The following is a 26,433-nucleotide window of genomic DNA, read 5'->3' as shown; positions in this document are numbered from 1 at the left end:
ATTAGTTGATCCTGGAGTTAAAATACAGGATTTCTCTTCTATGTAGAGGCTATCATAGGTAACAAATGATTATGCTAATCTGTAGTTCTGACTCAGTTTCCTCAGAGATCATTGTCTCACATATTATTGGGGTTATAACACAACATGTTGAGCTTGATGTTCTCGTCCCAGTGGCGCAGCAGCAGGAACAGCTGTCTGGCAGCTCCCTTCAGCCCTGCCGGGTCCACTCCCTCGGGCAGCTCCTGACAGCGCAGCCAGAAGTCTGCTTTTGCTGCCACCAGCTCCCACTCCATGAAGTAGCCAGCACAACGGTGCTCGAGCCAGGCTAGAGCCACAGCTGTGGCCCAGCTCGAACCCTCAATGTCCTCTTGAGCCAACTGGCTGCTCCCTTGGAGATCAGCTGGCTCTATTGAGGATCCTTCACATACATCTGTCTCGGATCCACGGCCACTATCTGCCTGGCCGTGGCTCAGGGTCTGAGAGGGTCCAACCGATAGCTCCAAGGAGCCCTCCTCAGAGCTGGGGAGGTCAGGGGGTGAGGTGACAGGGTCTCGGTCAGACGGGCATCTTCGGCGTAGCCTTGGTTCCAGCATCAGGGGAGTGTCATCTGGAGTGTGGTGGAAAGGAGGGGCAGTTGGTTTGGCAAGGGAGCAAGAAGAAGGAGAAAATGTTACATGGTGGCCAGTGGGAGCACCAGAAGGCTTGTTAGAGGTGGATAAAGATGGAGCGCTGGGAGATATGCTGCGGAATGGTGGGCTGAGACTGCGGCGGTGCAAGCTGTAGGGGGAAGCCCTTTTCAGGCGGTCCAGGGGGATCTGGACACAGTCAGAGTAGATCTCTGTCAGAAGAAAAGCTCCTGATGCCAGCTGCAGATGCACCTGATTAGACACCATTTAGACACAAATTAATAAATGTGTTTGCACACTTGTAAGTAATATGTTGTCAGTGTCTGCACAGCTCACCAATGGCAGGTAATCTGGAGCTTCAGTTTCAGGTTGTTTCTCATTCTCTGCAGACAGACAGTGGGACTTGAGAGGAATTTGCTTTCCTGATGAAATAGAGGACCTGAGTCTGCCAAGTGGAAATCTGGAATACAAAATAGTTTGGATTTTTGGCCTTTGAATATCCATACATTAGGATGTAAACATAATACACACCCTAAATAAAAAGTGGCCGAAGTAACTTGAACACAAGCTACAAAGTCCCTTTTACCGTGTAATGCTAGATTCCCAGGAATTATAATTGAGTGAAAGTCTTACCTGGCGCCAAAGAAGCTCTCCATTGACTTGCTCTCGATAGATCGCTGTGAACGAGTGCACGAGGCGCTTGTAGTTGCTGGGCCTGTAGCAGTGTATGCACTAACCCCTACACCTGCTGCAGTGTGGAATACAACATAAACAGTATGGTGTCATCTGCAAAGTGATAAAGTGATGTTAGTGATTGCATTTAAAGGCTCAAGTCATCCTTTACATGACATAATCCTAAAAAACATTTGGGCTATTTTGATAGAAAAACAATAGTCACTTTAAAAACGGTTTACAGTGTATTTGTATGTCTATCGAGAGCAAAGGGGATATTTTTCTGGAAGGAAATGTTATCATTCAAGTTTTTCAATGCTGCAAGCTCAGAATATAGACTTCCTTTGCATTAGGGTAGAGACATAAATAATTTTTTTGATAATTTGGGTAAATTGTTAAGAACTACCTCAGGGGTTGCGGATGTGCATAATCAAGTCAGGAGAGAGCAGTTCAGATAGTTCTCCTTCAGTAAAGACTTACCTTTAGTTTTGAATGGACTTTCTGATCAGACACCTCTAACCTCGAGACTAGACTCAGACTAGAATGTGTTTTCACTGATCGAGTCGACAATACTTACTAGAGTCCCAGGATGTAAGGCTACAAGGTGAGGCAGGGGTGTCATCTCTGTCTGAGAGATACAAAGATTGTTGATGACCTAAAGCCTTGACAACAGAAATGGGTGGTGGTATCATTCAGTCGGTCTACCTGTAGAGTTCCAGGTGTCCTCCATCTCTTCACTGTCTTTGCCGGAGGGCCGTCTGCCTAAACCAACAGAATACGCCTTCTGCCTGCGACTACCTGATTGGGAACTCCGGTTGTTCCCCAAATGCACCCCTACACACACACAGCACACAGGGTAATACAGACTAAATTGTGTTATTAAAATGGTCCACTAGGTCCACATATCTTTACCCATGCCTCAGTATATGAGCTCAAATCGGTATTTTCCTCATCATTTTAACATGTTGTATCAGGCATTGCAAACTATTTTAGACTATGCATGCTATGATTTGTGTGGTGCTGGTCGAAACTGTACTTGTCCCTACACAAATGAATATTAACGGTGCACTCCAGTGAGCATTATTATCATTAAGATGGGAACTCACAAAAAAACGCTAAAAAAGCATTGGTCCAAAACTAAGAAGCGGTTGCTACATTATATCCTGATATATAATCCAGACTATGGCTCAAATACAAAAACACTTAATCTTAAAATGATTACCATAATCATGCAACAATGAAACATCTTTCAAAAGACTATTGCTGCCTAATGAATGCCAAAATCATTCAAACTGCTAGTACCAAGTTCTGAACATTGGGTTTCAGTAAAAGATTGGTTGGTAGTGAGCCACACCTGTGATCTGGACGTCCATGCTGTCCTGCAAGCCTTTGTTGGGGTTTCTATCAGTGGTGGTGAAGGCTGTGTACATGCAGATGATGTTGCAATGCTTGCTAGTCTGGATAGCCTTCATACGGTATCGCTTTGCTGAACCTAAGAAACAGTAAGGGGTAGACAGTGCATATACAGATAACTTAAGATCATGTGAGATAAATGTTTGAAGTAGTTATGCCTCACCATGCCCACAGTCGCTCTCCTTCTCGGCCATTTTCTCAAAGTCCCTAATAACTGAGCGAGCAGTCAGTTGGTGAATGATCTCATCCCATGTTTCCCCTCCTTTTCCTTCTCCCCCTCCTGCACCTCCTTCTTCCCCACATCCCTCAACTCCTGGTGTCTCCTGGCCCTCAGTGGTCCAGAGGTGCCCCAGGTCCACGGTGACCTCCCAGGACACAGGTCTGCCGCTCAACAGGCCGTGAATCAGCGAGCGGCATTGACCTGGTGGAGGGTCCTCCGGTGGTGCAGCAGTAAAGAGGTACTCTGGGTCTGTGAAGCTGTCCCAGTCCAGAGGAGAAGCAGGGAACAGAAGTCCATCTGAGGGTCCGAGTGAGAAAGAATTAGATACTAATTTGTTGGAGGTAAAATATGAATCCTGCTTTTCTTAGAACTAGCTTACTAGAATCAGTGAGGCTTCGGCGGGAGAGTGATCCTTGTGATGGGGGCTTTGTCTCCCCATCGCTTTCGTCCAGTCTTCCTCCTAGCGTTTGATCGAAGGAGACCCTCTCCAGAGCTCTCCTTAGCCGATGCATCTCCAGCTCGCCCTGGGGAGACGAGAAACTCCGCGCTGCCATGGTTGAACGGGCAAGTACTTTATGTCTCCTACGAGACTCCTCGCCTCCATCCAGAAGCCCAATCTGATTGTATAAGAGGGAAAAGCAACTGGGTTAAAAAAGTAATTTCGACTGTTGTTTTATTTTTCTTTGCGACCACATGTCTAAGTTTAAAATATGTTTTGGTTATCTGTTTGTACTGTATCTATTTGTAATATTTTGTAGATTACAGTGCGTCTGTGGTGTACTTTACCTCAAGTACTACATCGGTTAGGCATGTACAATCTTTCCAGAACACTTTTCAACAACCCCCAATAATAACAGTCAGGAATGAGCAAGAAGGTTAGAGGTTGCACCCCTCTCTGAAAATATGTCTTGTGTCTTTATTGTATTCTGGTTTATTGTGTTGGTGTATGAACAGATACAATTAGTGGGTCGAGAAAGAAGAAAATACTCTCAGATTCACAGGACTAAATAGATCAGTGGTTCTTAACCATATTGGAGGTACTGAACTGCAAGCTTCATCAGTGCATTCACCGAACCCTTCGTAATTGGAAAAATAAAATATGATTTCTTCAAAACATAGGTATATATTTTGTTAGTGCACAAAATTAACCATGTATCAGTTGCACACAAAATCACTGTGTTCAAAGAACAAAATCAAAAAAACATGAATTTCACACAAAAACATAACTCAATGAATATTTACTGCAAATCAATGTGACGAAAAGAAGAAAAATTGTGCGTTGCCGCCCGACATTGCTAGTATGAACCGGGCTGTACTGTGTGTGTCTTGACCCCTGCCGAACCCCTGAGAGTGACTCACCGAACCCCTGGGGTTCGATCGAACCCAGGTTAAGAACCACTGAAATAGATAGTGGTGAATCTATCTATGACAATCAAATGCACCTTTTCTGCCTTGTTATCAGGGGTTTCTGCTGAGAGGTTTTGCTGCCATGCAGAGTCTGCCCAGCGGGACAGGGATGATCTCTGTTCTGGAGGGGGCATCTTTTCCAGGCCTTGGGGTAGAGAACCAGTATCTAGCACTGAAACCGAGGAGTGAGGGTCAGGGAGAAAGACCCCACCTGCAGAGTCAGAGTTGGACGAGGCGTGTATGTGTGAGTGGGACTGTGTTTGTAGACTCCGCTCACTACTGAGGGAGCAGCGAGTAAGGATATACTGCTCCTGGATATATGAGCTCTCCTGGATCCTCCTCCTCACGTCACTGGACCAGTCTAGCTCCACACCTAGAGCGGATAAAAGCCCAACAAGAACCACAATGGCATGAGGTGTTAAGTCTTGATTTATATTCACTACAAGATCCACTGATGAGTGACTGACCTGGGCTGGTTCCAGGATCTGTGTTTCTGGCGCAGGAGAACTCAGAAGAGATTTCCCTGGAAATCTCCCTCAGTGCCTCGTCCAGGTTGGTGCCATCGGCACATGTCGCCACAGGCATTAACTCGGAGGCAGTGGGAGGTGAAAGCTCATCAGTTGACTGTCCAAAAACTGAACCCGTGGAGCCACGGTGTACACCTCGATAGCCCCGTCCTTGAGACTATAACATAGTTAGATTAGAGATGTGCTTGTCTATGCAGACACACAGAGATGTACTTTTAAAGAATGTAGTTACGTATACCTCTGTCCTTTTTGCTTTGAAATTCGTCATATCATATAGAGTGCAATATCCGATCAGACGATTCCCAGGGTAGAGCGGAGGGATTTCATTGGGTGAAAGAAAAGCTTCCATGTTTTCTGGCAGATACCAGTCAATGCGTACGTCAGTCAGCACAGGTTCAAAGGCCTTTTTCAGAGACTTTATTAACTGAGGAGATAGATTGGTCACATTATTTCTAAATTGAAGGCTTTACAATGTATTTTTACAACTGAATAGTGGCAAGTGGGGCAAGAAGTAGTCTTAAGTAAAAGTACCAATACATTCATGTAAAATACTCCAGTGTCGCATTCAAAATCGTTCTCAAGTAAAAATACAGAAGTATTATCAGCTAAATGTATTGGAAGAATATAAATCCTAGTACTTGTGCAGATGCATTGCCCATGTGAGATATTACATTATTTGCAGTCAAACTGATTCCTCATTGTGGACTAAAAGTAGTAATTTACTGCTGCTGGTCAAGGTGTAGCTATAGTTTTAACTTTGTAGTTCTTTAATCCAGTGGTTCCCAACCTAGGGGTGGCCTACCTCCAGAGAGTCACAAGATAAATCTGGCATAAAAAGTAAGTAAAGTAGTAGTAGCTAATGTGAAGAACTGAATATGTATGTATTTATCTCATAAGAAAGAAAGTAAGCTCATGCTAATAATTGTTCTGCAATTTATATTTTTTCCAATAAGTGGCAGTGTTGCAGTGCTGCTGACCTTGGGCTGAAGTCTCTCCTCATCATCCAAGAACTCTGTAGTCCCTCCTGTCAGTTTGGCAACGCCCTGCAAGAGTCTCCTGCAGGCTCGAGGACCAAGGCCTAGGCCAAAGCATCTGCAGAAGTGATACAGTACGACATTTATACCACATCAATTGAGAACATTACATTATGATATCACAGTTATCACGTGAGAAGGATCTTTTTACTTGTATAGTGTGGTCTTTGATGCACTGCCTGCACTATGTACAATGTGATGGGCTTGGTTTCCCATATAGACACAATGACGAACCTTTTGCAGCAGCTCAGACTTACGAAGGTATCTATTTGTGAAACCCTAATAGCATACAAAGGCTAAGAAAAGAGAACATTTGGAGTCATTAAACACAAATAACTGTTATTTTGGCACTCCGAGGGATCACAAGCCATTTGGCTAATTGACAGTTTGAAAAGAACAGGGGACAGAATAATTGAAAAGGCTGAGATCTTCCTTGTGTGCTGTCTCTAAAAACAGCGAGTCTGTCTGGTTGCCCAGATACTGTTAGCACTGAATAAGAAGACAGAAAATCTAAATGATTTAACTACAAGGCCTATTTTTGTGACTACATATAGTTAGACTGACATGTAATGAACATTCATTGAAATGAGATGTATTGAGAATAAAGAGAGATTTACATAGTATGCAAAGGGACAGATAAAATACAGTGGAGAAAGACAAGCCTAACAGGAGAATACTAATGAGAGATAAATGGAGTTATTGTGCATTGCTGAAAGGCCTGGGGAAAACCAGAGGGGCGTAACTCACTGCAGAGCAAAGCACTTAGCGGGATTACTGGGCGGGACAGAAAAATGCCTCAGCCCTTTTTTTTTTCTTTTTTTCACAGTGCTTTGGTCTCAGTTCTTCAAGATCTCTGTCTGCTGGTCTCTTCCTCCTCTTCCTTCCCCAGATGGTGTCTCTTTCATATGTATCACCTGTAGCACTCACTGCACTCCATCCCTCTCTGCTTCCTTGTCACCCACAGTGATTTGATGAACTATCACACGCCAGCCATAGAATAAATCTTTGTAAATGTAATGTCCATTTTTTTGTTTGCCTCAGATTGGATATCCACCTGAGTCAAATATTGCAGATACATTTTACCTGCCAGCGCATGTGTTTCTTCGGACCAGCTCCAGCACTTTAGGCACATTGCTGATGGATCCATCTGTGATAATGAAAACCTGGCGAGGATATGAGCGCTGCATTGGCTGCTGGTACACCCAGGATAGCGCTCCCAGCAAGTTGGTGCCTCGCATGTCAGCTCTCATCCTCTGGATGTACTCTAATGCCTGCATTAGAGTGACCTAAGGCAGATAAAAAGAAAAGCAAAGACACCCTCAAATCTAAAGTGAAGGTGGAAAAAGCAAGCATCAACCAACAACATCTGTCCAACTGCTAGACGCTGCCTGTTCAAACATCATCTATGTTGTCAAGATTCCCCAATTACCCTGTGAAGGTGGCAAAAAATGTAATCGTCAAATCTCTAATAAAGAGAGCGCAAACATACACAACCTTGAATCACACTTTTGGACAAACAGGCCTGACAGGAGAGGAGATGGAAGGACATCTCATGCCTTAGTGAAAATGCATGAAAGGTCACCATATGCTCAGTGATATGTGGAACGACTGTTTGTCCTTGCAGCCCCTAGCCTGGACGAAACATGACACTCTGCTACTAAGGCAACGCAAGGAACTGACATATTGCCTGATTAGAAACAAGACAAAATAGAACAGACAGTCCAACACGGTGGAAAAACATCTGCTTTCCGTAAACATGATCCAAATGCTCCATGTATTGTCTTTCACTGAAAAATAATGAATACACAGCAATAACATGATTTGTTTCACTGAAAATCCTATAAACAAGACAGATTCAGATAATTATCCAATCTAAGCAAGGTTATTGCATAAAACGAACATCAGTGCAGAGCTTGCTGGAGGTGAAGAGAGGCTTGATGGTGGTGCCAAAGCCGACAAGGTTGAGCATGGTGCCAGGAGGGAGACTCTTCAATGCCACCACCATGGCATCCTGCGGAAACATGAAGGGACAGACAGGATGGAGCCAGATCAACATGCGTCTAGATCTTAAGACTAAACTCTGGTTCAGTGGTATGCTGTCATCCTGTCTGCAGCTCACCTTAACATGGTAGATGTTGGTGCCACTCATGCTGCCGCTGCGGTCAACAAGGAACAGCAGTTCTCTGGTGGCTTTGTGCAGCTCCAGAGGTTCACGCAGCAAGTCGGGACAGAAGTTGAGCATCAAGACGGGGCTGCTCAGAATGTCCTTGTGATATCGCTTCTTCACAAACTCCAGCTGCAGTCCAAGTGGAACATCAGCATGTTTGTATGCAGTAACACTGTCAGAGTACATGACTAGGCACACTTGTGAGATTACAATGGCAAATAAAGCAGCATGAGTAGTCACCAACCTTTCTCTCAGGTTGGGAATCTTTGCGAGTGCAGCGAATGAAATCACGACGGGAGTAGATTTGCTCTTCATACTGGCTGAATGAAAGCCTGCCTCTCTCTAATATGACCAATGGGCTGTGAGGTTCTGTGGAGGAGGATTGTTAATTTAAGTCACATTCAGTTATTGGGGGGGGCTGACAACAAGGAAGAGGTAAAGAAAAGTGGAGACAGTTTTCTATGACCCACCACACAGGTGCAGAATGATCTCTATGTGTCTGTCAAATGGATGCTCCTGTGCCAAGGTGATGTAGGTTGCAGAGGCACTTTGAGCACTGGGGTCTGCATCTGCCCTCAGAGCGTGAGTGGGGCTCTCCAGTCCTATAAACCAGTTTCGGAAGACATTTTAATGCATTTTTGACAATATATGATGACTTTTTTAAATTGAAGATGTAGTCATGCATATTACAAAATTTGAGTGTGCTTGTTCTATTTCTACAGCACACAGCAGTAGAGGAGATTAAGTTATATTAAGATTATAATAATTAAGTCTATCCTTAGGAGTTTGTGTTCTAGTTGTGCTCAGGCCCTTTCTGAAAAACCCATTCATTTTATTTTCTAATGAGATTGCCCACCATTCTAATATATCACATTGACTCAGTCAACCATACCGGCCAGTAGGCAGGCCCCTCTGACCAGTAGCTGGAAGTTCAGTTCATACGGTGCCAGGTTAGCAGCTGGACTGGTGAAGATGGCATAGGCACACTGCTGCTCAGACTCTAGGGCCCGGTCTTGTTTTGCTGAGGTGGCACCAAAACAGCTGGTTGGTCTGAGATGGAGAGAAATGTAAAGTATTTAGGAAAACAAAATGCAGCAGTCAGTTACATTTAATTAGTTGAAAAGGACGATGTTCAGTAAAACTGTGTTGCCAGAGTAGTTTTTCACATAAATACCCAGTTTCTTCAAATTTCCCCCCATTTTCACTCTTGCTTGGAGTCATCTGGCCAGTGACGATTGGTGTCAGCAATGTGGGGTAGACAATGCTGATTGCTCCATTTTCTAATGTGGGGAGTTCTAGTGTGGTGCTTATGATAACGGACACTATATCCATGGGGCCAATGACGCCTGTGCCCACGATGAAAGTTGTTCTTTCGAGGTCTTCGTCCAGGAGGAGATGTCCTAAAGCAGAAACACAGCCGCTACTCAGATGATCATACACCAATTCAAACAGACATAGTGGTCTGAGGTGGGCCTCAATCTCATCTGTTTTTACTTTATTAAACAAAAATGTAAAAAAATTGCAAGGGCCTCCCGTTATAACTGTTTTTTGGATCCTTCTTTTGACTCACTCTCAATATCTCAAAACCATATATTTATGGCAAACACATCAACAAAACATATCATAATAAAAAATATCAAAAGACATTTGCTTTAAGCTGTACCTCCAAAGAGCACATCCTTCCTTTAATAAAATAACAGACAAATAAAAAAAACATGCTCTTCTGAACCACGAGGAATGTTGTACAGTCCCAAATAAAATCATTAATGCCTTGAAATCAAAAATAATATAAGGTTTCAAAAGGGTGTCTTGAATCTGTATTGTATTGGCCATAGTGGAGATTTTATTCTGTGCACATGATATCACTGTTTCCAATGAAATACGCACTTCAAGTTGATTAATGTTTGTACTAAGTGAACGCCCTATCACCATTAGGCAGGCAGCCAAATCTATTTGCCTCCCTCAACTGTCCTTTCTATTCTAAGAGCGGCTAAAACAAGACAGAAAAGGAACTTACTGTGGCTATATTTGTGATCATGCAGACACCGATCATTACAGCAGTGGACAATGGTCCACATTATAGTTATAGTACAAATGACCATTTTTACCTACAAAGAAAATACAGGGAGTCTCCCCCATCCTCACCGTTGGTGCATTGCATGTCGAGGCTGGAGCTCCCACAGCAGCCCCACTCCCGGCCATTCCCACAGTGGCCTTCAAGACCTGATCCAGGGCAGCAATCCAAACAGCAGTCCTTTAGCTTCCCTCGGCTCTGTATCTGGACCCCCACCAACCGGCCCGCAATCACAGCCTCAAAGCCTACCACAACCTCCTTCTCCCCGAGAGGGTACACAAAGACACCTAGATGACCGAAAATGTTTGACACACAAAACAATAATTTCAGACTTTTGCATTAATTTAGAAAGCAATCAAACTACAAAACATTTAAGTCCAATATATCTTTTACGGGTATGATAAAGATCGACTGTTGCTTACTGTTAACAGTTTGGTGACTGACCAATTTTGATCCTATTAGATTTAAATACAACCTTTGATAACTTTGAAGCTCTGATTGACTTAAAGTGCTTTGCTCTTGATATAAAAAAAATGTTTTACTTCGCTAATGCAACCTTTCTTGTTGTAGGCATTATTTGTGGTGTTCCTCAAGGATTAATCCTCATCCCTCTACTGTTGCAATAATGCATTTTGTTATCTCACACCGACAACATCCTGTTGTACGCCCCAATAAAACCACAAACGCTTAGCCAAAATTGAATGCTCTCTTCTCATCATGCGTCGCACTAAAAGCAGACAATGCAACTTCTTATGACAATTTCTTTAGCTCTTTGCTGACAAATATGGCGGCATATCACATAATATTGAGATGGCCGCTAGAAATATTGATACTTTTTCTGATTTGATGAAATTTGAAATACAAATACAGTTCCATTTAAAATACAGCTGCTATGAGTATTACTTGTGCTCAGAGTGAATCATGCACCTTCTACAGACTCTATGTCAGCATTAGCGTAGGTAAGGTGTGCAGTGATGCCCAGGGAGCAGCCGTTGGCACAGGACTTGATGCAGGAGGCCTTGAGTAGCAATGGTTCCCATGTAGAGCCGTTTCTCAGTCCCACCATTTTTTCAGGGCAGCAACAAGCCTCTGTTCTGCTGGTTGCATGAGAACACAGTGAAGTGAAATGGTCTGAGCAGGCAGGAAGAGGAATGTGTGAGTGTGCATTTAAATTATCTAATTTTCCATTCACAAAGTAATCCCAGTAATCTTTGTAAATCAGACCTGGAATTTGCTGTATTAATTCATATGTCCATTGGTTTCCCATGTTCTTTGTATACTATATACTATGTCTGCCAGATATCTATAATGTACGTACACATCAGGTTTTGGACATGTGACCAAGCTATCTCCTCATAGGCTCTTAGCAACCAAATGTGATAGTTTGAGTGTAAGAGTCTTGGTTAATCATTAACTTTGCAAGTCAGCAATTAGTTCACTCTGCATCATGCCTATCATATACATTCAATGGTCAACCTGTATACAAAGTCAACTTACGACTACTGACCAACTCTTACTTAACTGCTTGAACCAAAGTAAGAAATATTAAGTAAGATACTCTTCTGATTTGTAATGATAATTTGGTAACAAAACAAACCACCAACTTGCTTGGAGTGTCCATTTATATAACTCAAGATGTACGCAATAATTCATCATGACTGACCACTTAATAACTTTAAGTGCAGCAGGTGCAAAGACCGGTGTGCAGATTGCAGCTTAGTTAATGGTAGACTGCACACAACTGTGTGTATGTCTACATGTGTGTGTGTGCGCGTGTGTGTGTGTGTGTATGTGTGTGTTTGCTGTGGTCCAGGTAATGGCTTTTTTGCATCTACCTTTCTAACAAGATCAACAGCCTCCATCTGGCTACTGTGCTCTCAGCTCATAACAGGCAAATAATAAATGCCTGGTTCGTTAAAGACGGGCAAGCTGCTGTCACTATACACACATAAGTAAGTACAATTTGTACCCCTCCCCCCCCCCCCTCTCAGATTTACAGCCAAACAGTGTGTTCAGCTTTGTCAGTGAGACATAAAAGCAGATAATTACTTTTTTAAACATCATTAGTTGGTTGTGTGTGTGATTTTACTGACAGTATGTCAACACATGGCACAGAATGAATGATGTAAACAATACACATGCACATTCTAACGTTCTGTCTGAAATTAAGATGCTGATATTTACAAAACAAATTATTTTAAATAACATTCAGTAACACATTTTTGGGAAATGTCAACGTAAACAGTAAACATTTAGCATTTGTAAAGTTTAATTATGCAGTCTGGGTGTTTGCAGTATCATAGCTGGCCAAGAGTTAGCTGGGCAACACTGCAGTCCTCTTATGTTTAGTACAAGCTCCAGATTAAAAGCAAAAGAATCATAGAGGAACACTTACTGTTCAGCGCAGTGTCTGATAATCTGCCTCTGTGTCCAGTGTATGCATCACTCCACCATCACATCTGCTCGCAGGTTTCCCAGTGACACAACGGTAGGAGTTTTTCTGGTAACAGATACTGCTCTCTCTCTCTCTCTCTCTCTCTCTCTCTCTCTCTCTCTCTCTCTCTCTCTCTCTATCTCTCTCACCCCCTCTCTCTCTCTCTCTCTCTGTCTATCTCTCACCCCCTCTCTCTCTCTCTCACTCTGTCTATCTCCCCCCTCTCTCTCTGTTGTTCATATAAGTTTTCTTATATGAACAACAATCATTTCACAGTCATATATTCAGAAATATGACTTTACAAATATAGTACAGTTACTGAATAAGAATATAACCTGCATGCACTAAAAGACTATTGCTTGTCTAGTCTGCAATATTGGGCAATCAATATACAAACTAAAATGCCAGTTTCAGAAGACCTGGAAATGGTACTGCTGTGATCAAGCACACACACACAGCTCTGCACTAACCTACCTGTCTGTTTAAGTGAAATGTCATCTTACCGGGTTTGACCTGAACCACAGGACTGATCAAAAAGTATGATCCTGAACCTGCTGTTCGTTACAAGCTAACGCACAACAGTAAGTCGAGGGAGAGCCTGCTTTTCATCCAGACAATTGGCTGTGATGGTAGCAGCACCATTATTCATGGCTAATGGCTCGGCCAGAGAGAGGAGGGGGGTTACGTGTTCTTCCTCTCCCAACAGGTCAGTCACACAGCAGCAGCAGGCGTGGGTAGGTGAGACCAAAGAAGAAGTTGCTATTTGTCCCCTATTCTCAAGTTTAATGGGTCCAATGCTACAAACGTGTAAACAGTGAAGCTACATTTGAAAAAGGGAAACAAATATATGGAGTGGCAAGCAGGTAATAGAGACATATGACCATAACTAACTATGTTTACTGTGTGTTCTTTCTTTTTATCTAAAGTAATCAAAACATAATGTTTGTCTTGCGTTATACCTCATTTAATTTACTCTATATAATCATTATTTACAATGTTTGCAATAACATTTTTTATTAATTCCCTGTTTGACACATAAGTGAGCAGGTTGACTTGAAGACTAAAAATCTGCATTTTGTTTGTCAGTTTAACTTATGTTTACATGAATCATTGTTTACAATAATCATTGTAGCATTTTTTCAATGGAATAAACAGTAGTAACTCCTTATGTTAATAATCTCTTCTTAATGTAAGGCAGAAGTTGTAAAATCCATTAAATGTGTTATTGCTATAACTAATTACATTTTCCTTCATTTTGCAAGATACATTTTTTTTTGAAGGTAGAAGTTTCCATTGATTGCTTTGATTTAGTACACCCCAGTATGCTTTTACCATTCAACATCAATAGGCAGACAACGAGGTAACAGACCTACTTATTTTTAACTGGTGAAACAGATAATTAGTATAAGGAGTAAAAGAATAAATTGCTTAATCCAAGGGTGCAGCAATATATCATTATAACATTGATTTTGAGACAAGTAACCGGTTATAAGTATTTAAAGGTTTACCAGGGCCACTAAAACCAGAATACACACGATTGTTTGTTTTTCCAATTATTTGTTTATTTTATTTTGTGCAACAGAAAGAAAGAGAGAGAAACGGACAGCTACGGTCACAGAAGTGGAATACCTCCTTTTGATATTTCAGCTGGAAGCACTCGACTGTCTGTTTGTATGTTCATGTTGTGACATATCACTAAAATCCCTTCTTTGTGTGTGTGTGTGTGTGTGTGTGTGTGTGTGTGTGTGTGTGTGTGTGTGTGTGTGTGTGTGTGTGTGTGTGAGCGAGAGAGAGAGAGAGAGAGAGAGAGAGAGAGGTTAGCCAGTATTTTCAATCTGTGTATCATACTGCCTCCATGTGGCCTTTAATTCTATTTTTATTTATGTTACTCTCTCACCCTCGCTCACTCTCTTTCACTCTTTCTCTCTCCCTCTCTCTCTCTCTCTCTGTCTCGCTTGCTCATTATTCTGCTGACCTAGCCAGAATAAAGGATTAAAAAGGATTAAAAGGTGTCATCCTGTCAAACCCACTCTTTTCACTCCATTATATCCATGCATTCAAGGGTGTGGTGTTACCTAAAATCATGCAGAACATAGCAGATCCAGCAGAAGAGACTGGAAATCTATTAAATTAAGTTCCAATATTGTGACACTAGATGGCAGTCTTTTCAAGTCAGCTGTAGCATGTCAGTAGTCGACTTTAATCACTAAATATAGTTTATTATTTTTCTCCCATTTCAGCTGTCTGGTTTACAATCTGCAGTTACCTCTGTTCGACCTAAATTACAACAATTAGACATGCCATTGCCAACTTGAACTACACATGATTACATCATGTAGTGTATTTCTCAAAAGAGACTAATTCATGTATAACCAATATGTATAATATGTATGTTTAGTACATAGGTTTAGTTCACAGTTTTGACACTTAAAATTCTTTACATTTTTGCTGATGTACGGCCTGACTTACAAATCCTCCATTGTCATCTGGCTAATACATATAATATAAATATGGTGCTGAGTAAAGCTGAGTGAATTGTTGAGCAGGTTTATGTATGCGCATGGAAGCTGGACAAGTGAAAACAATAACTGGTTCCAGACAGAACCCACAGGATCACACAATCAGGAGCACCTTTTCTTACCTAAGCTCAATTGTTTACACTTACTATTTAAGTAAGCCTATTTGTTTTCAGTATTTGTACTTATTGACTGGTTTCTAACAAAATACCATTTTAGTTGGCAATTCAACAGTGTTCTGCAGTTGATTCATTTTATCTGTATAACAAGCGCATTCTGTTTCTGTTCATTGTGGCTTTAGATGCAAAGAGTGTGAGGCTGTGTCTTAACCACCAGCAGGTGGACAGACTCAATACAGTAAGTGCAAACAGGCAAGCTCATGCTGCAGCACTGAGAGGCACATCATCGCCCGGACACCCTGGAGGTATAAGGACAGAAGGACATATGGCCAGTTAGGGGATTAACTGCAGGTTTTTACCCCTCAAACGTAGCCCAGATGTAAAAAATAGTATCACTGACCATCAAACCCTTTGGTTTGAATAAACATTCACAAACAGGATCAAATTTGAGTTTAATTCAATTATAAGATCTAATATTGTCAAGCTACTCCTGATTGAATTTGACCAAATACTTTTTTCATCAATACAAATATGAATATGAAATATGTATCACAAGACAAAGGGATTGTGTAGTTTAATTATCGCAAAGAAAAAAATTCTTAGCAGTGCAGTCACATAAACTTAATCAACCACGTCATCATTATCCCTCCATTTAGATAAAGGGTATATTTTATTAATGAACAGTGGGTGGTTAATGTGCATTTAATGGCAGTTAATGTGATTGTTGAGGTCATAATAGATCTAATTAACAACATGTCTAACAATGACCCAATACAGGCCTGAGCAGACAAGCTCTGTTTGACTATTGTCACGCGGTTCAAGTGTCTGTCTAAGCTGAAATGTTGGGAACCTCATCTCCGTTGCGTACCCCACTGACCTAGATTTCAATTGTTTTCTGTGTGAGACAATGGGAGAAATGGTTTCATAACTGAACACAATACCTGGGTGTTATTCAACACGACTGTTGTTAAAGTTCTCATTGTGGTGTGATTTTGTGCTGAGCATTGTTTGTTTTCTTTATGTAACCTGCTCAAGCAGCCAGCGACGAGCCGGGGCACTACTCAGTAAACCCCTTCCAGACGATTCAACCGATGACTGTGCATTCACATGAATGTATGTATCCCAGTCCAATCACGGTGTGTCAAACACAAACAGACTTCTCACATGACTTTACCAATTAGACAGCTGTCACCTGGTCTAAAACACAAATTATCCATGGGTACGGGCTACTCATTTGTCACTGACCATTTACAGTCGACCAAAAGGTTCCAATTTAATTTAGAGGATGAATCTGTGCGCAGTGCTTCGACAGCCCAAAACATTTTTGTTTACTGTAGCAATGCAATTGTCTTGCTTACTGCTGGGTCGTGCAACTTTTCAGTTTAGGAAACTTTATTTGGAGAGCACCTTTCAAACAAAGGGCAATGCAAAGTGCTTTACGTAAGACAAAAAAATACATTTCAAAAAACATTTCAAAACTAATATAGAATAAAATGCACAGAAGAGATATGAATCAAGCAAAGGCCAAGGAGAGCAGCAGATTATTTAGATCTAGAATTGACTTAAATTTGTATTTAAGATCGCCAGGAGGTTAATTCCAACGACGTTCAGCACAGAAGCTAAAAGCAGCTTCACTCTAAATTACCGTGGCAGGTTCCTGAGGATCCAAAAGACCTGCTGTAAATATATAGTCATCAAGCAGATCAGACATGTATTTATAAATTGAGATGTGTTTGAACAACCTTCATGGGTACATGATGTACCTAATTTAGTGCTCCATTGAAGGCAGGAGCACAGGAAAAAGCACATAAACTGTGCCATCAATTAAAGAATACATGCATGTTGCCTGCTTAAGGCACATACATATATAGAAGAATATCTAGCTAGTTCCAATTAAATAGGTCATTACTTGATTACTAATGCATCACTCTGCTTTAAGTTTAGCTCATATAACAAAGTATAAATACAAAGTGAGCACAATCATTTGATTGAATGTAGCCAGCGTGGAAGGTAGAACATGCCCGTTTGTGAAGATGGAGACAGGCAGGCGGAGGAGAAATGAGAGGCAGAGTACTCCATGCTTGGTGGAAAGATGAAGGAAGAGTGAGCAGAAGGCAAATTAATCAAAAGACATCAAAGGCAAATGGATTGAGGGAGCGAAGGAATGAAAGAGTGCCGCCCGTTTGTCCCATGCCGCTCCCGCTCCGCTCCGCCTGAGCCCGCTCTCAGATCTCAGGGCCATTGTGCCGCACGGGTGCATGGAGGGGGCTGGGGCACAATGCACACAACAAATGTCTGAAAGCAAGGCTTCAAAAGGAAGACGTGTCATTTTTCTATCTTGTCTCACTCAAACTCTGACTCTTCATCTTTTTTATTTGGTTTCTGAAGCTTGTTTTTGTTTTTTATCCTTGCATATGTAGGTTGCTTGTAGTTTTTACGATCAGAGCATTTGAATTCACCAGATATGACTGCAGAAACTTTGAGTGAAACATCAACACAGTCACACAATCTCGGCCGCCACTCTTTTTTATCATTCAGCCAGTTAGTTGGCTCAAAGTTGATGCATGTGAATGTGCAGAACATTTTGTCGATATCAGTTTACATTTTTAGCATCCAATGCGGTAGCATACTGTAACTGTGAGTTGCAGTGAATTGCATTAGAATGTATTAATTGGAATCATAGCTGGCTTTTTTTGTGGGAGAGAAAAATTAGTCCTTAAATATGAGATGCTTTGGCCCAGAGTTATAGTGACGTGATCTAAGAAAACTCACGGGTTTTGATACATTACATAGTCAAATCTTCAGCACAAACAAAAGCCACTTTTTTGCATCAACACAGTGACTATATGACAAATCTGAGATTATTCAATGCTGAATGGCACTTTGAAAGCACATACGTTATATTTTACTATTTCATCCTACAGTCAATTTCCATTTCTCCACATACATTTTGATGTATGTGGAGAAGTTACATTCAGCATTATTTAAACAGTGGGTGGTCATTATGTTTTACACTTTCACTGTGATATTTTCTACATAGGTTGATGTGTCTCATATAATATTATTGTTTGAGCTGTAAAAAGCTGACGAGCTACAGTAACTACTTCATAATGTTTTAGATGTAATGATTTAGACACATCAGCTCATCTGACATTTTCACTTTTCTATAGATACACTATAAATGTCTGCTGTCTGATCAGAAGGGTGTCGGCATATCTTCCTGATCAAATAAACATTTAGTCTAAATGGAAAAAAAATGTTTTTTTTCCTACTTTATCTTTATGTAACAAAAGCAGAGTTCAGCAGAGAAAGACAAAAGTGATGTGAACTGACAATATTTTAATGGGGGGGATAAAAGACTGTAAGTGATCAATGGAGGCGGCGGCCAAGTGATGCCCGGGGGACGGCTTTGATGTGGGCATCCTCAGAGGGACGCCGGGGACAATGCCCTCTTTGAGGGGCATGCAGAATGGCAGACACTTCCCTCTCTCTCGCTCTCTCACACTACTCAACCTCCCTCCATCTCCCGCTCACGCTGGGACTCCTGGTTCAGACGCTCATGGACATCTCTCTCGCTCTATATTCCTCTACCCCAGTGTCACATCAGCCCATATCCTTATCTGCATAACTTTCTCCCGCTTCCTCTCACATTAATTAATTAGCATAACACCCCTTTTTCCTGCCGCCCAGCCAATCACTCCGCCTTCCCCTTCTCCCCCCTCCCTATCGGCAACTCTCTTTCCCTCCCTCTGTCTCTTTTCATAGAACCAAACCTCTTTGTAATGTCCAGCCTTGGCAAGTTGCACCCGATTTGCTGTCACAGTCTTAATGAATTCATCTGTTTGTGTATTGGCCATGGGAGCATTTCTCCCTCCTCCCTCTCTTTCCTATCCTCTCCCCCTCCCTTTTACTGGTGTTCCTCTGGGGACTCTATATATACCAGAGACCACTCCAGGCACCTATTGTTCCTCTAAGTAAACTTACCAACAGATGCCCTGCATCACAGTGTGGGAGAGAGCCCAAAGAGTCAGTAGGAGGGAGACAGTTCGCAGAGAGCAACCAGGCAAAAAGGACCTGGAAACACTGCAGGCTAGCATCACCTCTGCATCCTCTTCGGCCGTTCCGCGTGTCTCCTGCCTGTTTGCTTGTTGTCACTGTGGAGTGGAGGTTTGATGCTCTGACACCATGCTGCTGCTGATATCACTGCTGCTTATGGGACTCGGCTGCTTGCTGGGAGCCCCGACCGGTCGAGAGGTCTACAGGATGCCCCAGAGTGCACTTAAAGGTAATTCTACTAAACTTTTACATTGTCTCTCAAGTATGGCACATGTACATGTTAAGAGTAGTGACAACAGTGACTATAGGTCGAAAATCTGATTTAAAACACCAGTGTTGCGGACATCCTCAGTGGTGGAGCAAACTAATTAGAAATGATAGATATATAAGTACTTTACTATGTCTGTCATAGTGAGTCATCAAACACTGCTAGAGATGCTGTGATGCTTCAGAAGTATTGATTTATCTCCAGGAGTTAAACAGACAAATCTAGTGATACTACCGATGTTGTGATAGCACAACAGTAATAGCTTAAACATAAGTGTCATACAGGTGCAAGTTGATACTTTTTGGCCAAACAGCTGACACATATACAAAGAAGAAAGATATATATTTTGTAATGTTTTGTTTTGCTACGGGCATACTTTGTTATTTCATTTGGATGATTGCTATTATTGGTTACATGTAGTATACTTTAGTGTTTGACAGATAAGCAGGTGTCTAACTTTAAAAGAACAACACATTTCATCAGACATGTGCATTTCTGCACTCTCGAGCAGGTTTGTCAGACAGCCACTGCAGAGAAACTTAAATCCTGCAATAAAGCACATTGGCGAGGGACCTCTGGCCTTCGCTAGTTGAAGTGCTGACTACAGCGGAGCCTTCATACAAACGGCTGGTGATGGCAATGTGTGTTTGGAGTGTCTAGAACAAGGGACTCGGGGTCCCAGCCACCCTAGGGCTGCCTGCCCATGGCCCTTGGGCCTGTCCCTGCCCGCCAGCCTCTGCCAGCTCAGCCCTGGCCTTCTAATTAAGTCTTCAATCAGCATTGTTGTTGTTAGTGGCCTATCCTGTGATGTGGTGCGGCACAGAGGGGGGCTGCAGGGTCGGCGGTCCGATTGATGTGTGTCTGCAGAAGCCTCGCCAGTGTGCTGAGCGTGAGCTAGCTTCCCTAACACGGTGCCAATGAGCTCAAAGAGCAGCATGAGAAAAAGGGGGCTACTCACACACATACCAGAAAGCTGCACCACGTTATACCAATGGTCACATACACACATAAGGTTCTCACAGCCAACAACAGTCTTCTATGTCACGACCTAGATGTCCTTCCTATTTTGTTAGAATTTAGTAAATGTACATACATTCATTAAAAATCTAGTAACCTGAAAAGTGGTATCACAACATTATATACTTGAGCGTTACCAGGCTGCTACTGTCCATTTTAATTTCCTACACATATTTATAATAATTCCTTAAGTTTCTTTATAAAGCAGTTGTTACCATACATATACTGACAAGGACAGTTATAATGTAGGCAATACCACAAACTTGTCTTTGTCATTTCTTGTCACAAATTGGTTGACATATACAGTATATGATGCTATCTATCTGCCTGACCAATATATTGCTGTGGCTCCTATATGCATCTTCTCTCTCTCTCTCTCTCTCTCTCTCTCTCTCTCTCTCTCTCACCATACCTCCTCTTCTTCTTCCCTAGCTTGTCTCACATTTGTGTTCTCTCTTTTCTCTTTCATCCTGCCCTCTCCTGCAGCTCTGTCTGATCGTGGCACTGTGGTTCTGGAGGCGGCCATGACGAGTGCCCTGTCCTCTCTCGAGCGTGCATCATCTGAGAGAAGTCGTGCTGAAGCAGGCTGTCACGGCTGTGTTCCCTGTTTGTTTCAGGACTGTGGACAGCTGTCTGGGGCCTGTTGTAAGTAAAACATTACTATTCTTGCCCTTGTCATTCTTAAGCATCTTGAATCATGTCCTGATTACCAATGCCTTCTTAGTATGTCTATAACTCCCCCTCTCTCCAAACAGCGTCTCCTGCCAATGCCTTATCAGAGCCCAGCTGTGATGTCATCAGTAAGGCCCAGAAACTTCAAGATGAAGCTGAGCGGAGTTGGGCTCTGAGCCAGGCCTGTGCCTACTATCAGCATCGCTGTCCACCTGGTGAACTGGACAAAGAGAGTTGCATCAGGATCATGGGTGAGAGTTGCAGCGCCCGTGTTCTCCAGTGCAGCCTGCTGAACACAATGCAGAACCTGGAACCTGCTACACAGACGCATGCACAGGGTGAGGGGATACATGTGTTCACAAAAAAGTGTTCATGCATTCATACAGATTATGTCACTAAAGAGGAGTGAGGCTCATTTGCCAAACTCCCAAGCATTCAAAGTTTCTCTAAAAAGAGTATATTTTGCTGCAGTTTTTGACCATCAGTGTCTCTCTGTCCCAGCAGCAGTGTGCGGGCAAAGGTCGTCCACGGTGCAAAACATCACACAGCCTCGCTCACGGATTGTGGGCGGCTCGCCTGCGCCTCTAGGTAGCTGGCCTTGGCTGGTCAACCTCCAGCTAGATGGTGGTCTGATGTGCGGAGGGGTCTTGGTGGACAGCTCCTGGGTGGTCACTGCTGCTCATTGTTTTGCTGGGTGAGTGTCCATCACTGTTTTTTTGCAACTATGATAGGATCTTTGATTTGTTGAGTCTATTTATTTATTTTTCTCCGATTGTTCTGACCTTTACAGCAGCCGAAGTGAGAGCTACTGGACAGCCGTGGTGGGGGAGTTTGACATCACGAAGACTGACCCCGATGAGCAGGTTCTCAAAGTGAATCGCATCATCCCTCATCCTAAGGTAACAATCCAAAGTACAGGACACAGTATATATAGTAGGATTTTTTTGAGGCATAATCAAAAATGATCTCTCCTACCACACCTCATTGATCAAACAATCAAACAACCAGCTCAGTATGTCAATCTTCAATTCAATCTAACAAACTTTGTCCTTCTCCAACAGTTCAATCCAAAGACGTTTAACAACGATATAGCCCTGGTGGAGCTGATATCCCCCGTGGTCCTGTCCAACCGTGTCACTCCGGTGTGTCTCCCCTCTGGCATGGATCCCCCTACTGGCAGTCCATGTCTGGTGGCAGGCTGGGGCTCCCTATATGAGGGTGAGTGGGAGATAATTGGCATGGATTTTCCCTTCAGGCCTATATATAGCTTAGTTTTATGTGAGCAAGCCTAAATGCTTTTTGCGTCCTTTTTGAGAGAATATGTACTGTTGATGAAGACTGCAAGTCAGCAAATTTGTCTGAAGATTTAAACCAAAGTAGTCAACATGGTGCATTTCTATGTGTATTTTTCTCTACAGACGGCCCATCTGCTAACGTGGTGATGGAGGCCAAGGTGCCCTTGCTGCCTCAGAGCACCTGTAAGAGTACTCTTGGTAAAGAACTTGTCACCAATACAATGCTGTGTGCTGGGTATCTCTCCGGAGGCATAGACTCCTGTCAGGTGGGCAGAACAACATTTTCAGATCTTTTGAGACTGATGTGGAGTTTCAGTTACTGAATTCACTGTAAAGTTGTGAACCCCTTCTGTTTTGAAATCTTTAAGCAACAGCCAAAACATTTTATGTTAACATACTATAAATAGTCTCTCTTTTTTAACTTTTGGGGGACTTTTTTGTCATCTGTAGGGAGATTCTGGAGGCCCCTTGATCTACCAGGACCGAATTTCAGGTCGGTTCCAGCTCTACGGCATTACCTCCTGGGGAGACGGCTGTGGGGAGAAGAACAAGCCTGGAGTCTACACGCGGGTGTCTGCTTTCTCTGACTGGATTGAATCTGAGATACAAAGTGAGTTCCAAGCAACAATAAAACAACACGGAAACTCAAATGTTCTGACTCACTACATATGTAAAAAATATTGAAACACTCGCTACAATACTACAGTCTATCCGTATATTTTTTAGAGTCGTTTGGAAGCAGGGAGCCAACATGTTCGGAGCTTCTAAAGACAACAGAAATGACAGCAGAGGAACAGAGGTCAGAGTTCAGCTCGCTATGTCGCTTCTACACCCTGACCTGCCCCCCTGGTCAGTCTGCCAGCGCCTGCAACCGAATGGCCGAGGACAAGTGCCTCACCCGCTTTAAGAAATGCCGTGAGTACTCTTGTTAAAATTCTCAGCCTGATGGATGTAGAAAAAACAAGAATACACTAATTATTATTTATGTCGCTTTGAGGTTATGAGGTTTCTGATCAGCTTCTCCCTCTCTGCCATTCAGAGTTGCGTTCGTTCCTACAAACACTATTGGACTTGCTCCAGAGGGCCGAGGACTACATACGTGACAAAGTGGACTTGACCTTCTTCACCCAGACTCTGCCTCAGCTGGTGGAGCACATCTACAGCACAGCTTTCACTCACACCAGAGAGAGGAGGGACCTTGGCCTGAGCCACGGTCTCACACAGATTAAAGGTACATGATTGACAACTTGTTATTCCATCTTCTGTCCAAGTTTAAAATGTAGAAATAACTTACAGATCACAGCTAATGCAAATATTCAGCTTTCTCTGTCTTTCTCGGGTGCATTGGTAAATTAAGAAATTGTGTTGCTGGTCACTATTCTAACACACGTGTATTACTTGCAGGACAGCTAGGTGGAGCTGTGGTGCCAACAGAGCAGGGTCCTTCTCCAGTTCCCCCAGCCTTATTCAGAGAGGTGGGACCCTCAGTGGATGACTGGGAGAATTACCTGAGAGACATGGCTGAGGACCTGGACCAACCACACACTGACATGTCCACAGACATCTCCACCACACCAACAATACAGGAGGATAAGCTTTTCCTACAGGTAGATTTCTAAAATGACCTGTGACTTTGAAAGGCAATCTTGGAATTGTAGGATGCCAGTGATTGAATATGTAGACATCGCAATTCATTTTGATAACTTAGATCAATAGAAACTTAATACCCAAATCTATTTTTATATGTCATCTCCAGACAGAGGACTCCTCAATACATCAGCTGGAGGGAGAATTTAAATCTGTTATCTCAGCTCTGCGCTCCAAATTGGACTCCAGATCTGCTCCTCCCACCCTGCACTTGGACACGGTTTACCTCCAGGAGGATTATTCCAACACTGACCCTTTAGCTACTTCTTCCACTGGAGCACCTGTCCACACCGGGCCCTCCTCCTCCCAGGAATCACAGGAGCCTTGGTCACTTCTAACGGCCTTAATGCAGGAAATTCAGAAATCAAGCACACAAGATGAGATTGTGACAGAAAATGCATCACAAAGTGAAACCTCGTCCAACAGAGACACTTCTCCTGATGTAAAATGGAGCACAACGTCGGAGGATTTTACTTTTGTTGAGAATGAAGAAAGAACAGAATTAAAACCCTCAGAGTTACTGCCTCTTATGCAATCAATATCTGTTGTTCAGCCGGTCACTGAGGGTGCTCACACAGAGACGACCGCTGACCCCAGACAAGCTGTAAAGACTTTAAGTCTAAAAAGAAGATATCGGAGCCTTCTTCGCAAGAGGCAGATACCTGGGGCCAGTGGGAAAAGTAGGTAGTGCACCTAGTTCAGACAAAACTTTCATGAAACACCATGACAATGTATTTCATGTGAAACAAATGTTGCTTTGATGTTATTTATCAAATTCAATGCTTTTGTTTGTTTCTGTAGTTTGTCCTGAAGTGCGAGAGTCTTCGCAGAAAGTTAACCAAGTCAGAGACTCTTACCGCTGGGTCTTAAGCATCCCAAGCAAGAACCTACGCATGAACTTCCAAGAGGTAAATCATAATTTCAGATGGAGAAGTTAAGAGAAGTAAAAATAAACAGTTCTGATTTATATACATTGTCTCTCTTTGTTTCATTGGGTTTCTTTTTTTGTTTAGGTGTTAGTTGATCTCAGCTCCAAGAATGATCGAGGACTTTATCAGGCACGAGTCAGAACAATAGTGGGAGGTCGACCTTTGACCTTCTACAGTCTCGTGGGCCTAGAGAATGAGTCATTCTACCGCAGTGTGCCAAGGATCATCGCTTTGGCACTGGAGGCACTCAAGACTTAACTTTATCTCAACAACAAGCAAGATGACATGAAGAATAAAAGACAGACTCAAATGAGAGATGATAACACAAAGACTCAAAAAGATGTGTTTACATCAGGAAAGCCTCGTCATGAGACAGAGAGACGCACGTAAACGCATATTCACTCCAACTTCACTTCTTCTGCCATCTCCTGTGAAAAGCATTTTTTTGTTTCCCCTGTCTGACAACCTGACCTTGGCCCTAAATGAAAACACAACCATGAATGTATCAATCTACCTATTGCCACCCATCATACCACAGGACTTTTCTTTTTTTAATGGGGTTGGAGACGCAGCCTTGTCTAACTTATGAATCTGTATAAAATTATAAGTTATTCGTATTGTCTTTTGCAAAGGTTGAGCCTCTTGTGAAGCACACAGACTGTATATAGTATTCATATTCTTACCTTATTCTTACAATATTTATTTGTATAGAGAAAAGCATTTGTATTTTTGTAAAAAATAAAATATATATATATATATATATATATATATATATATATATATAAATAAATAAAAGTGTTATTAATACAAGTTGTGTTGAGTGTTGGTGTAATCTGTAGTTATGTAATTCCAAATTAAATTTCAGATGTGAGATATTCAAACTAACTGAAATGCTGCTAATCCCACAGTATTTGGCTGCTGGTGTACAGCAGGTCTGCTGACACCCAAACATACTTCTGGAGACAGGTGTCAATGCTGATTGGTTTCCTTTTGTGACCCATTTTGACCTCAGTCTTCCGACCCTTAGAGGGTAGGCTTTCCCATCAACACAGCAGCTGCTGTGCTGTGTTGACCTGTACTTCCCACCTCCTCCTTGTCTTCGCTCCTTATTTCCAGGATGAGAAATTGTAACTGGACACACTATAGGCTGAGCTTTAGAGTCCAAGCATTGTGAGTAAAGACAGCTGTTGCTTGAGGAAGTGACACTCTTGACTTGTAGACAAGCCTCATCATTGCTGTGTGTTGACTTTTGTCCTCCTCGCTGTGGTTGCCAAGTCTCAGCCACTGTTTGAACACGGTGATAATAGGTCCCCCCCCCAAAAAAAAAAACTTCACAACTA

The 26,433-nt window shown here is 42.5% G+C and overlaps 2 protein-coding genes across 2 annotated transcripts; one reads left to right on the top strand and one right to left on the bottom strand.

Annotated features, from left to right (window-relative positions):
• Positions 1–116: 116 nt before the first annotated feature.
• vwa5b2 (von Willebrand factor A domain containing 5B2) lies at positions 117–11,206 on the bottom strand (the record flags this gene model as incomplete). The annotated part of the gene is made up of 21 exons (XM_079223174.1): positions 117–878; positions 963–1,086; positions 1,260–1,371; positions 1,876–1,926; positions 2,004–2,132; positions 2,653–2,790; positions 2,875–3,228; positions 3,311–3,548; positions 4,374–4,711; positions 4,806–5,022; positions 5,104–5,289; positions 5,843–5,957; positions 6,983–7,185; positions 7,800–7,910; positions 8,019–8,195; positions 8,311–8,435; positions 8,537–8,668; positions 8,959–9,116; positions 9,241–9,466; positions 10,212–10,427; positions 11,068–11,206. 21 exons carry the CDS (start codon positions 11,204–11,206, stop codon positions 117–119), a joined length of 4,251 nt encoding a protein of 1,416 aa, XP_079079300.1.
• Positions 11,207–19,394: 8,188 nt separating this feature from the next.
• Positions 19,395–25,351, top strand: prss56 (serine protease 56; the record flags this gene model as incomplete). Its single annotated transcript, XM_079237187.1, has 14 exons — positions 19,395–19,494; positions 21,037–21,195; positions 21,306–21,473; positions 21,724–21,916; positions 22,013–22,121; positions 22,284–22,440; positions 22,641–22,783; positions 22,968–23,127; positions 23,244–23,432; positions 23,557–23,748; positions 23,922–24,124; positions 24,718–24,844; positions 24,966–25,072; positions 25,178–25,351. The coding sequence occupies 14 exons, from the start codon at positions 19,395–19,397 to the stop codon at positions 25,349–25,351; spliced, it is 2,181 nt and encodes a 726-aa protein (XP_079093313.1).
• Between the last annotated feature and the right edge of the window lie 1,082 nt (positions 25,352–26,433).

Source organism: Taurulus bubalis (genome assembly GCF_910589615.1).
Source record: "Taurulus bubalis genome assembly, chromosome: 1".
NCBI classification, from domain to species: Eukaryota; Metazoa; Chordata; class Actinopteri; order Perciformes; family Cottidae; genus Taurulus; species Taurulus bubalis.
The sequence above is the reverse complement of the archived record's forward strand: the minus strand, read 5'-3'. Positions and strand labels throughout refer to the sequence as shown.